Raw genomic sequence first — 13,745 nt, forward strand, 5'->3', positions numbered from 1 at the left:
ACTTCTCACTTATCTTATGTAGCACAGAATTGGATATAAATTTTTTTTATGCATAAAACAAACATCATATAACAACATATCTTATCATGTTCATCCACTTTATATACTAAAGAAAAATAAAAATAAAACACTAAGCAAAAAGAAAGAAAGAAAAAATACTAAGCTATTGTGAGAACTGAGAAGAACTAATAAAAATTTTGGATACAATTAATTTAATTACTCTCTCACAAAAAAAAATGTGTTACAACAAAAATAAAGAATGTTTAAAAGAAGTGGTCAAAACAAAAAAACTGAGTGAAATATTTCTCATAAATGTTAAATATCTTGCCTCTTTAGAATAGCTAACTACTCCTTAAAGTACCCAAGTACTCTTTAGAGTATCTTATCTCTTTAAGAAATAAAAATTTTAGGAATGCACATACACACACACATATATATATATATATATATATATATATATATATAAATAAATAATAAAAAGAATTAAAGTCATTTTCAACACAATAAAATGATTTAAAATTATATATATATATATATGAGATGGAGGAAAATGGATAAACTTGGCCTCAAAGAATCATGTGTAGTAAGTAAATGTTACTCAAACAAACACACTTACATTTCCTTTAAAAGAAAAAAAAAGGGATAAAACATGTGCAAATACATCTATACACAGAAAATTTATGCAATAGACACCATTACACTTACATCTAATCACTCACCATTGTAATTTATCACCGAATGAAACCAAAGTAACCCAATTCTTTTCTATTACTCTGTCCACCAAACATGAAAAATCTGCAAAACACTGGGTAAAATATAAGGGACAATGACATTTGCTTTAAAATATAGATATCAAACATTTATTATAGTTAAAAGAAAAAAGAAAAAATTAGTACTCAATAATAAAAAAAATTAACTGGTCATCATTAAGTGTAATCAAACAATTCATTACCAATCTTCAGCAAATAATTCCACAAAAGAAGATAACAACAATATAATTAGTAGCCAAAGGCTTGCTAAGCGTACAGTATGCATCAATCACCCTTGCAGATTGCTCAACATCGAAATCCCTTTCTTTCAAAACAAATGATAGGATTAAACAAAAAATATTAGCTTCTCCTATAACTCATTCAAATACACAAACTTTCAAACTATTCACCAAAGAGGTAAAGCAAAAAAGTGCAAAGAAAAATATATTCTAAGGAAAAAACTTTGCACTGCAAAAGCAAAGGAATTAAACTACACAAATATATTCTAAAAAAAAAAACATCATATTTGGTACTTTCTATCAAATAGAGATCATTTTTGGAGAGCCAAAATATCATTTTTTTTTCTTTTAAAACTATTATGTCAAAATTTTTAGGTGTCTTGGGGAGGTCAAAATAACAGTATACTTACATTATTTATTTGGTGGCCAGTGCTCTTTCTCTTTTTTTATTCCGTAAATTCGCACATATCAATTGCTAAATTTGTTTTCTTTATTTTAAATCAACAATGATGAGAAGACTCAAAAAAGGAAATTTAGAAAATAATAGAAACAATGCAATAATCTAAATAAGGACCATTCTTGCCTTACAGCAAATTATACTACTTTCACCATTAATATAACAATAAAGAGACACTACCACCTTTGCCACTATTAAATGATCAAACCTGATTTGGTTTTGCTCTTTTGCCAGAACTATTTGATCATTTTTCTTATCATGACATTTGATATGGCCTGTGGAAAATAGGAACCACTCTCACTACATATTATTACCACCTATCACTGTTATGTTATTATAATGAAATACCATGCTTATTAAGCACACACCCATATTATCCCCAAGAGATTTTAGCTTCGGTTTTGGTATTCAAGCAATGTAGAATGATAATAAACATAAATACGAAATCAGATGAAAACTGCAAGAATCCTATGCTTACTTGTTTTTACCCATGAATTACAGAATTAATTACAACAACTCTTTAAGCTGCAACTTGTTGGTATATGTGCAAAACCTATACAGCAAAACAAAAATGACAAAAAAAATCATGCTTGAAGCAATCAGCAAAAGAAAAGAACTCTAATGTTGAAAACTGAAGCCCAATAGTGTTAAAAAAGAAAGAGTGAAACTGTATAAGGTGATTAAGTTACCCAAAACTGACCATCTTTAGAGACCTTGAGTGATGAAGAACTTCTCAAAGCTCAATGAACAACAGCAACAGTGTCTTCGAAAATCTCATCAGCCTTCACATTACCAAGAGATCCATAACCCGAACCAAAGTTTGAAAACGCAGCAGCTATTCCACCGAAACACTAAGTATGTAAAATCAAAAGAAACACAGCGTCGTGCTTCGGTTAAACACGACTCCTAAGGCAAAACCCGCCGCTGCTATTGCAGGGTCTCAGCCTCCTCTCCCACAGAAGGATTCGTTCACCAACCTCAACATGCATACCAACCAACTACAACACCGTCAAACTCGTAGACCTTTCCTTTTTCTCTCTTATTCAACTCACGCCTTTTCCAGTCTTCCTTTTTGCTTCTGTATTTTCTCTAATCGTGAATGGTTGTGAGATTGAATTGAGAGATAAACAAATTAAGGAAAAAGAGAGAGGGAAAGAGAGAGAAATGATGAATTCAAAATTTTTTTAAAGAAGATTAAAAGTTTAAAACTCATTCAAAAATTTTTGCGAGAAAATTCCCGCTCATGAGTTTTGTTTAGAATTTGAAATAAAAACATTTGGCTGATCAGTGAAAGGCAATCCGTGTGATGGTGTTATCAGCCAATCAAATGCTACGATTATCCACTGCATGTCACTGAAGAAAAAAACAAAACTACAGAACAGTTGTCACTCTCTTAGAAATCATTTAACAGTGCTAAATAGTGTGTGAATTTACTGTTTGGCTAGTTAACCATTATATATTAATAGATATATCAATATTTTAACTTATTTTTATATAAAAATATTTTTATATTAATAACTATTATTATTAAATATTTTGTTAAAAAAATTAATTTGAATTAATCAAGTGGTCAACTTAATTACTCATCTACTTTAATAAATGAAAGATAGTTCTAATCATACTTTGTATATGCAGTAAATTATTAGTCAATCACAAATTTTTAAATAGAATTTAGATTTATGATAGATTAATTTTTGACTTGACAAATTAAAAAATACCCTATGAAAAATAAATTTGCTAAAAATATTTGGTTCCAATAAAGTGAAACTGGTAAATAGAGAAGTTTACTATCCTTTAAGGACACACTATCATTCTCTATTCTGTGTTTCTGCAAAGATTGATGAGTATCTATTTACTTTATTTTAGTTTTGGTATCACAATAAGAGGTTGTCAACTCCACAGCCAGGACGGATCCAAAAATATTATCGTGGGGCCAATAATATATATAATATTAAAAAATTATGTAAAAAATTATATAATATAAAATGTATTATAAAATATACCGATAAAAAATATATTTTAAAGTACAAAAAATATGTATGTACTTTTTATTAACAAAGTAGTCGATTCTTCGTATCATAAAATTCATCAATAATAGAATTTTTGATCAAATTTTTCAGCAATTTTATTTTTAATATAATTAAAAAATAATTAGTAAAAAATTTATCTTTATTTTGTTTCTGAGTTATTCTTCACAATATTCATAACTGAAAAAGATCTCTCAGTTGTAGTAATTGAAACAGAGAGAATTAATACCAAATGAATCAAGAAGGACGCTCACAAGAAAAAAATCTATTTTATGGAATTTAAAAATTTTTATTTAATTAAAAAATATTAGTAATAATATCTTTTCAGATTTTTTAATACTGTTACTTACTTTTTAGATATTAGAAATTATTAGTATTTAGGTTAGACTGGACTTTTATTTATATTAGACTAAATATTAAATAATTTTTTTAAAAAATTAAATCAAATTTAATAATTTATTACTATTAATCTTTTTTTAAAAAAATTGGGGACCGAAGCCTCCACTCGCCCTCGTATGTCCGTCCCTACCCACAATAATAGTTAAAATATCAAAACTACTCTAGAATTGTATGAGATTAATTAAGAAGAAATTGACGAATTAAATATAAAATATTCAAAGTAAATTATGAATGAAAAAAGTGATTGAGAAAATGACTCCAAAACCTGTCTCTTGGAAGACAAATTCTCGCGGATAGTCACCTCGCTGAAGAAAATTGTCATCCCTACTCAGTTTCTAACATTAACCACTCCATAAGTAAACCAACTCAACGATAAAGGAAATACATAAATCAGTACACACACCAAGTAAACCAACACATAATACATGAAAATGTACCAAGCTACTTAAACTAATCCGTGCACATGATATATCAACACAACTAAAAATACACCAACATAAACCGAATTTGGAGCTAAGCCTCCCGTGTTTTGACCAACATCGTGAGGACATCTACTGCATCTATGGTACTTGCCTCTAGGGATGGCAACACCACCCGAACCTGCAGGTATCCACCCGGAGCGGGTAGGGATAATTATCCGTCCCGCACTGAGGCGAGTCTTTAGCGGGACGGGTTCTTAAGCGGGGCGGGGCGGGGCAGGACCGAGTTTAGGTATTATTCGCCCCTGTATATATATAATATATAATTTTAATATATAATATGTATAATATATATAAAATAATTAGTAAAATGATTGATAATATTATATCATATTTAAAATTTTATTTTAATTTATGTTATGTATGTGATGGCGGTTATATAAATTTTGAAATTTAATTTTATTTATTAGATTTTAATAATTATAGGGGCGGGTAGGGGCGGGACGAATACCGCGAGGGCGGGTTAGGGTTCAACCATTTACTACCCGCGGGTAGGAGCGGGGCGAATTTTATGCAGGTTATTGTAAGGTGGGACGGAGTCGGATAGAGTAAAAATCTGCCCCTACCCGCCAGTTGCCACCCCTACTTGTCTCTACAAAGCCTGCAACGTCATGGATCATGCATCTCACACGTGTCCTTTTCATTCATCATTCAATAAACGAGTTTTTTTGAGACAGCCTGTGCGCACTCGCTTGAAGGTTCGATTAGGTACCATTCTTGGTCCTTGATACACAAGCCATGTTGTTGGATTTTCCAATAACCTAAACTTGGCTCTATATACCTTTCGAATTTCATCCATCTTATATACCTCAATAATATAGACTTGCCAAGTAAGGGATTGGTTCGCACAAGCAACAAAAACATGATGACATGAAATTCGATTTATCTAAAAATCACCATAGTCACAATGTCGTTGACGTAGATTCACTATATACTCCACACCACTGTGCATTTCATACACCTCAAAGACCTCGTTCTGCTTATCAAAACAATTAACTTGAATGTTTCCCACAGCATGTTGATTCGCTTGAAGTTTGGTGGTCGCAAATTCAGAAAATGCATGTCCAACATCCTCTCAAGCATCAGCCTTAGCCTTCTTCCTAGTGAACAACTCATTTAGTCTGTAAAATTTGTTATTAACAAGTGCTGTGATAGGAAGATTGCACACTCCCTTCAAAATCGAATAGGTGCACTTAACTAGGTTTGTGGTCGTATGACCCCAACGATGCCCATCATCAAATACCAAAGTATACTGTGAGCGGGGTATATCGTCGAGCCAATTAGTGTAAACTTCGCCCCGCTTATGTAACTCTTGGTAACGCATGTTGTATTCATGAACTGTCTTAGAATAATCTTTCAAAAATTAACATAAAAATGCAAATACAGATCAATCATAGAGTTGATCAAATATAGTACTAACAATCTTATATTATTATGTGTTATTTACCTATTTTGATGACAAACTTTTTTAAATGCGGTAACTTAAACCTCTTCAAGAAGTTGGATGCTACATGTCTGATGCAAAACATGTGGAAAGCTCTTGGAGGCTCTCATGCTCCATTACTACAAGCTATAGCTGACTTAATAGAATCGTGTTGATTAGAAATAAAGCCTACACCATCCCGAGTCACCACATATTTTCGCAAATCATTGAGGAAAAAGTATCATGCATTAGAAGTCTCACCCTCGACAATAGCAAAGGCAATAGGCATAATATTATGATTGCCATTTTGTGAAATTGCAACAAGTAGAGTTCCTTTATATTTCCTGAAAAAATATTCTATCTATCTGTACAAGTGGTTTGCAATATCTGAATACTCTAATACAAGGATAAAAAGTCCAAAAAACTCTATGCATTATCCAAAAACCATGAGCCAGCTCATTCCCATAGTAGGCAGGTATAGTTTCAATCTTGACAGCTGTAAATGGCTCTTTTTGATGCATTGCTTTAAACCATGCAGGAAAAATTTCATTAGAAGATTTTCACCGACCAAGAATTTTTTCAATTGACTTTTGCTTAGTCAACTATCCCAATTTCTTTTGCTTACTTGTTAGTGTGGCACATGCATGCTTGTATCAGTACTAAAAATGCTTTACCTTATGCAATGCTTCTCACAAAAATTTTTCACTACTATAATGTTGATTTTGGGGCTAAGATTTCTAAAGAATGTAACTCACACATCAAAGGGGGTAGTGCAGTAAAGAAAACAGCACCCAGGAGCCGCAACACTGATGACGACACTGATATTCCATCCCATGATGAGGATCCCCTGATTCCCCAATCAAACTCCACCAAGATCAGAGTTCTCACCGGCATAATGAAAAATGTGCTCCAAGAGTTCATCAATCTCACAGAACTTCTCATCACCCATGGAGCCGAGAACAAGAGGAATTAAGTCATGGAAGAAAATGCACTCAAAATAACCAAGGGGAGGATTCGGATTCTAAGGGATTTTGTCAAGGACATAGAAGCTGGCCTTACTAACAATGAGGAGGATGATGTTGATGAAGCCTTCAATGATTCTGATTCTGATGCCTAGCACATTTCATCTCATCTATGCTTTTGAATACTTTTCTTTGAACTTTTTCAGTTTCAATTGGATGACTGTAACACCTAACTATTTTACTGCTTATTGACTTTTTTGATAGCCACTAACAATTTTTTCAGAGTCTTTTCCCACCTTGATGACAAAAGAGGGAGAAAAGAAAAGATAGCATGTTAGCATTGGCTTAGGTTTAAGACAATGATGGTTAAGGACAATGAAGCTTGATGCTTATTACTTATTACTATGCTTATCTTTAATTTGCCATGTGCTGTGTATTATGGTTGGAGTTAATTGCTTTGTGTTTAGAGTCATTGTTACTGTAATATATTGCCTTGGCTATTTTAAATTGTATCCACATGAAGAGGAAAGCCATGATTAAGGGGGAGATATGCTAATAGTGGGGGGCGGGGGGCACAACACACATCTCAGATCGTCAAAAAAGGGAAGTGCTCTTAATTCATTTAAATTAACATTTTAAATTCAATTATCCTCTTTTATCATGTTTGTCATCAAGGGAGAGATTGTTGAGCTAAGTTTGAATTTTGGATTTATAAATGATGCAAACATTTCTTGGGTTAAATCCCAAATGTGTTTAATGTGTGTGCTAAGTGATGCAGGCCTAATCAAATGTTGCTTCAGCCCATTCTAGTATTGCTTCAGCATCTCTAATTGATACAGCTCCAACACTCAACCCCATTATTTGCTAATGAACAACAAATCAATCCCCATGAGCCTAGAGAAGAAAGCACTGAACAAAATAAAGAAAAGGAAGGACATCTGTCAACAATATGGGACAACTGTAACACCAAGACAAAAACAAGGACAGCTAGGGTAACTCTCATTCCAAGGACAATAGCGAAAGCAACATTCAGAAATGGAGAGCAAAACACAAACTTGCAAGAAGAGCAGAGGTAGTGGTGTAGCTCCTTGGACAGCAGAGATAATGGAGCAGAGGGAGAAAGACATGCATGCCAAGAAACAAAGCATAACCAAGGACAGCAGAAGTGGTGGACAAGTTCCTCAACCAGTAGAGTTAGTGGAGCAAGGTGAGGAAGGACTGCATGCCAGCAGAAACAACCCTAACGATAAGCTGGGACAAGGAAATGGAAGAGACAAATTGGAGAGTAAACTGAAGATATAAAACCAACCTCATTCCTACATTTGAAGGGAAGAAAAAGAGAGCAAATTCAGAGCATCATCTATTCACACTTGAGCTGAATTCTTTTTTTCTACTAGTGCTAAATCTTTTATTTTCTTTGTTATGGTTATCTTGAGTCATCTTTTGTATTGAGAAAAAGGCTGAAAATGTGAGTGAAAAATCCATGAAAGAAAAGGCAAAAGGTGCATGAAAGAGCCACTAAATTTCTGTGTAATTGAGTTGTTGAACTAGGATTAGTTCTCCTTGCCAAGTTGGGTTAGCACTTGGTAAGTTTGAATCTAGTTAAATTCTCCTTCCAAGTTGGGACAACACTTTGGGTAGCTGAGCTTTGGTGAAGAAAGCTCAGTGGTAGATACTAGTTGAATTAGGTTGTAATTCAATAGTCTTGGTGATTGCAATTAGTGGATTATAGTGAAAATCCACCATGGTTCGTGGTGGAGACTGGACGTAGGATTCATGGCACTTAGAATCCGAACAAGGATACATGCAGGTCTCTTTCTCTTCTTTCCTTCCCTGTTTCTTTTCTGAGTATGAGAAAAAATGAAAAAATCTCCTGCAAAACTAGCTTCCGCGAAAACAGAGCCTGAAACATTAAGTTTGAGCCAACTTAATTCAACCCCCCTTCTCAAGATCAATCAGTTCCATTAATTGGTATCAGAAGAAAGGTCTCAAGGAGTCAAGCTTCACAGCTTGGAGTAAAGAACCATGGCCAACAATACGGGTCCTAATATCATGGCGTTCACACTCACTGAAGGGCAGTCAAATAATAGACCTCCTTACTTCAATGGCAGCAACTATTCCTACTGGAAAGAGAGAATGAGAATCTTCATGCAGTCAATTGACTACAACATTTGGAAGATTATTCTCAACGAACTAGATGTTCCAACTAAGAAAAATTTTGATGGAGAAGTTGTGGCGAAGGAAGACAATGAGTGGACAGAGGAAGAAAAGAAGAAGGTTGAACTCAATGCAAAGGCAATCAACCTGATGCACTGCGCAATAAATTTTGAAGAATACAGAAAAGTATCAAGGTGCAAGACGGCTAAAGAAATATGGGACATGCTCAGACTCACCCATGAATGCACTAATCAAGTAAGGGAGACCAGAATTGATATGTTGATGAAGGAGTATGAAATGTTCAACATGAAGGAGGAAGAGAGCATCGATCAAATGTTTGAAAGGTTCTCAATAATCATCAACAATATGGATGCCATGGGGAAGAGCTCTTTTGAAGAAACCTTGGTAAGGAAGATTTTGAGGAGTCTTACTAAGAAATGGGAAGTAAAAAGCACAGCCATCTCTGAAAGGAATGATTTTATCAAAATCACCTATGATGAGTTAAGAAGCAAGCTACTGGCTTATGAAACTACTCACATGTCTCAAAAAAAGATGACAAAAGAAAAGTGTAGCACTGAAATCAAGAATGACAGCCAAATAAGAAGAATCTGTTGACAGTTTTTCAGATGAAGAAATGGTGCTCTTTGCAAGAAAAATGAGAAGATTACTAAAATTCAAAAACAAAGGCAAAGGAAGTTCTTCAACCAAAGACTTCAAGAAAGTTCAAGCCAAGTTCATATGTCACCACTGCAAAGAACCAGGTCATTTCAAGTCAAATTTCCCACAACTAAAGAAAGGCGAAAAATCAAAGAAAGACAAAAAGAAAGTGTTGATGGCAACATGGGAAGACTTGGAGAACGACACCAGCTCAGAAGACTCAGATCAAGAGGCTCAACTATGCTTGATGGTTGATCACGACGATGAAGATGAGGTAGATCTCTCTAACCTATCTATTGATGAATTGCACTACAATATCAAAGACATTACTGTGAACTCTAAGAAACTCTTAGATAAGTATGCTAAGTGCAAGAAAGATAATAAGGCATTAAGAGCTGAAAATGATTTTCTATTGAAAAAAATCAAGGCAATCGAAGCTTGTGATGAAAACTCTTTAAAAGAAGAAAACAAGGTTTTAAGAGCTGAATTAAACAAATTCAAACTCAAGCATACGGTCACTGCCTCCACTGATTTGATTGCTGAAAATAAAAAGCTGAATGAACAAGTTAAAAACCTGAATGAAGACTTAGCAAAATTTGTTCAAGGTTCCCAAAATCTTGATAAATTACTTGCTAGTCAAAGATTTGGTGGTGAAAAATCTGGACTTGGATTCAAAGAGGAAAGTAAGGCTGTTTACAAACAAAATGTTAAAAAATCTGAAGCTTCCTCTTCCAAGATTTTCAAACAAAAAATTTTCAGCAAACCTTAAAAATCAGTGAGCAAGAACTATTGCTACAAGTGCAATAGAATAGGTTATGATCCTCAACAATGCTTCATCTTTCTAAGGTCTTTTGGTAATGATAATAAATTATATAAAGTTGTTCATGATTTTAATGCTCTTGGGCAACTAAGAAGATTTCACATCAAAGGATCCAAATGGATTTGGATACCTAAGGTTAGTTGAAGAACATGCAGGTTTGCCTTACATCTAAGAAGAAATTGGACATGTGGTATCTTGATAGTGGATGTTCAAAGCATATGACCGGAAAGGATACTTTCTTCATTAAACTCAACAAGTATGATGGAGGATTTGTCACTTTCGGAGATAATGGTAAAGGTAAAATAATTGCCATTGGTAAGGTTGGCAAAGATTTCTCTACTTGCATTGATAGTGTCCTTTTAGTAGATGGGTTAAAGCATAATCTATTAAGCATAAGTCATTTGTGTGACCTTGGATATGTTGTAACCTTTAGGAAATCTGATTGTAGGGTCATTAATGAGAAAACATGGGCCATTTTATTTGTTGCCAAAAGAAGTGACAATGTTTATGGTCTCACACTAGATGATCTTAAAGTTCAAAATGTGATGTGTTTTTTTTTTTTTTTCAATGGAATATGAAAAATGGATGTGGCATAAGAGATTAGGACATGCTAGTATGTTCCAAATCTCTAAGCTTGTTAAAAAGGGCTTAGTAAGAGGTCTTCTTAAGATTAAATTTGATAAGGACATCACTTGTGATGCTTGTCAAATGGGTAAACAAACAAAAACATCTTTTAAACTCAAGGAAGAAGTCTCAACTAAGAAACCATTGGAGCTGTTGCATCTTGATTTGTTTGGACCAACTAGGACTCAGTCTTGGAGAAAAAAGTTATGGAATGGTTATTGTAGATGACTATACTAGGTTTGGTTGGGTGTTTTTTCTAGCTCATAAACATGAAGCTAAATGCCAAATTATTTGGTATTGAGACTTGGGAAGATGAACCTCCCTTGTTCACCAATGAACTAAGTGATCTGGATCAACTGACATTGCCTCAGAAGAAACAGGATCTTGGAAAGTTCATAATACCTTGTACCATAGGCAACATGATCTTTGAAAAGGCTCTGTGTGACCTTGGTTCAGGGATAAACCTCATGCCCCTCTCTGTAATAGAGAAACTGGGAATCTATGGGGTGCAAGCTACTAAAATCTCATTAGAGATGGCAGACAATTCAATAAAACAGGCTTATGGACAAGTAGAGGACGTGTTAGTAAAGGTTGAAGGCCTTTACATCCCTGCTGATTTCATAATCCTTGATACTGGGAAGGATGAGGATGAATCCATCATCCTTGGAAGACCTTTCCTAGCCACAGCAAAAGCTGTGATTGATGTTGACAGAGGTGAATTAGTCCTTCAATTGAATGAGGACTCCCTTGTGTTTACAACTTAAGGTTACCCTTCTGTAAACATGGAGAGGGAGCATCAAAAGCTTCTCTCAAAACAGAGTCAACCAGAGCCCCCACAGTCAAACTCTAAGTTTGGTGTTGGGAGGCCACAACCAAACTCTAAGTTTGGTGTTGAACTCCCATATCCAAACTCTAAGTTTGGTGTTGGGGAGTCTCAACAATGCTCTGAACATCTGTGAGGCTCCATGAGAGCCCACTGTCAAGCTATTGACATTAAAGAAGCGCTTGTTGGGAGGCAACCCAATGTTTATTCATCTAATTTTCATTGTTTTTCATGTTTTATTAGGTTCATGATCATGTGGAGTCAAAAAATAAATATAAAAATTTAAAAACGGAATCAAAAACAGCAGAAGAAAAATCACACCCTGGAGGAAGACCTTACTGGCGTTTAAACGCCAGTAAGAAGCACCTGGCTGGCGTTCAACGCCAGAACAGAGCATGGCTCTGGCGCTGAACGCCCAAAATGGGTAGCATCTGGGCGTTTGAACGCCAGAATTGCACCCTGGAGAAGAGCTGGCACTGAACGCCCAGAACAAGCATGGTTCTGGCGTTCAACACCAGAAATGGACAACAAATGGGCGTTCAACGCCCAGAACAAGCACCAATCTGGCGCTGAACGCCCAGAGTTGTGTGCAAGGGCATTTTGTATGCCTAATTTAGTGCAAGGTTGTAAATCCTTGAACACCTCAGGATCTGTGGACCCCACAGGATCACCTCAAGATTTGTGGACCCCACAGGATCCCCACCTACCTCCACTCACTTCTTCTCTCCCCTCTTTCACACCATCCCATAAACACTCTTCCCCAAAACTCTTCACCAATCACCTCAATCCCTCTTCCCTATCACTACTTTACCACTCACATCCATACACCCCACCTACCTTAAAAATTCAAAATCTCTTTCCCACCCAATCCCACCCATATGACCGAATACACACATCCCTCCATCTCCTCCATATCTTCTTCTTCTTCATCTATTCTTTCTTCTCTTGCTCGAGGGCGAGCAATATTCTAAGTTTGGTGTGGTAAAAGCATAAGCTTTTTGTTTTTCCATTACCATTAATGGCACCTAAGGCCAGAGAAACCTCAAGAAGAGGAAAGGGAAGACAATTGCTTCCACCTCTGAGCCATGGGAGATGGAAAGATTCATCTCACAAGCCCATCACTAAGAAAAGGATGGAGCAAACAAGAGAGCACATTCATGGATCTCAACAGTCACATGAAGAAGCTCATCATCAAGAAACCCCTGAGATACCTCAAGGGATGCACTTTCCTCCACAGAATTTTTGGGAGCAAATCAACACCTCCCTAGGAGAATTAAGTTCCAACATGGGACAACTAAGGGTGGAACATCAAGAGCACTCCATCATCCTTCATGAAATAAGAGAAGATCAAAAAGCAATGAGGGAGGAGCAACAAAGACAAGGAAGAGACATAGAAGAGCTCAAGGACATCATTGGTTCCTCAAGAAGGAAACGCCACCATCACTAAGGTGGACTCATTCCTTGTTCTTATTCTCTGTTTTTCGTTTTCTCTATGTTAAGTGCTTATCCATGTTTGTGTCTTCATTACATGATCATTAGTATTTAGTAACTATGTCTTAAAGTTATGAATGTCCTATGAATCCATCACCTCTCTTAAATGAAAAATGTTTTAATTCAAAAGAACAAGAAGTACATGAGTTTCGAATTTATCCTTGAACTTAGTTTAATTATATTGATGTGGTGACAATACTTTTTGTTTTCTGAATGAATGTTTGAACAGTGCATATGTCTTTTGAAGTTGTTGTTTAAGAATGTTAAATATGTTGGCTCTTGAAAGAATGATGATAAGAAGACATGTTATTTGATAATCTGAAAAATCATAAAAATGATTCTTGAAGCAAGAAAAAGCAGCAAAGAACAAAGCTTGCAGAAAAAAAATATAGGCAAAAAAAAAAAGAGAAAAAGAAAAAGCAAGCAGAAAAAGCCAAA

General features: G+C 35.1%; 1 protein-coding gene across 1 annotated transcript; it reads left to right on the plus strand.

The window, feature by feature from the left end:
- Positions 1-8,760: 8,760 nt before the first annotated feature.
- LOC148543729 (uncharacterized) lies at positions 8,761-9,507 on the plus strand. The gene has a single exon (XM_088498686.1). The coding sequence runs from the start codon at positions 8,761-8,763 to the stop codon at positions 9,505-9,507; it is 747 nt and encodes a 248-aa protein (XP_088354812.1).
- Positions 9,508-13,745: the final 4,238 nt, after the last annotated feature.

The sequence above is a fragment of the Arachis ipaensis genome, chromosome B9 (assembly GCF_059453495.1).
Source record: "Arachis ipaensis isolate K30076 ecotype BB chromosome B9, ASM5945349v1, whole genome shotgun sequence".
NCBI classification, from domain to species: Eukaryota; Viridiplantae; Streptophyta; class Magnoliopsida; order Fabales; family Fabaceae; genus Arachis; species Arachis ipaensis.

What these genes read in the sequence shown, in the direction of transcription:
- LOC148543729 (XM_088498686.1), top strand. Translation starts at nt 8,761, where the DNA reads ATGGCCAACAATACGGGTCCTAATATCATGGCGTTCACACTCACTGAA.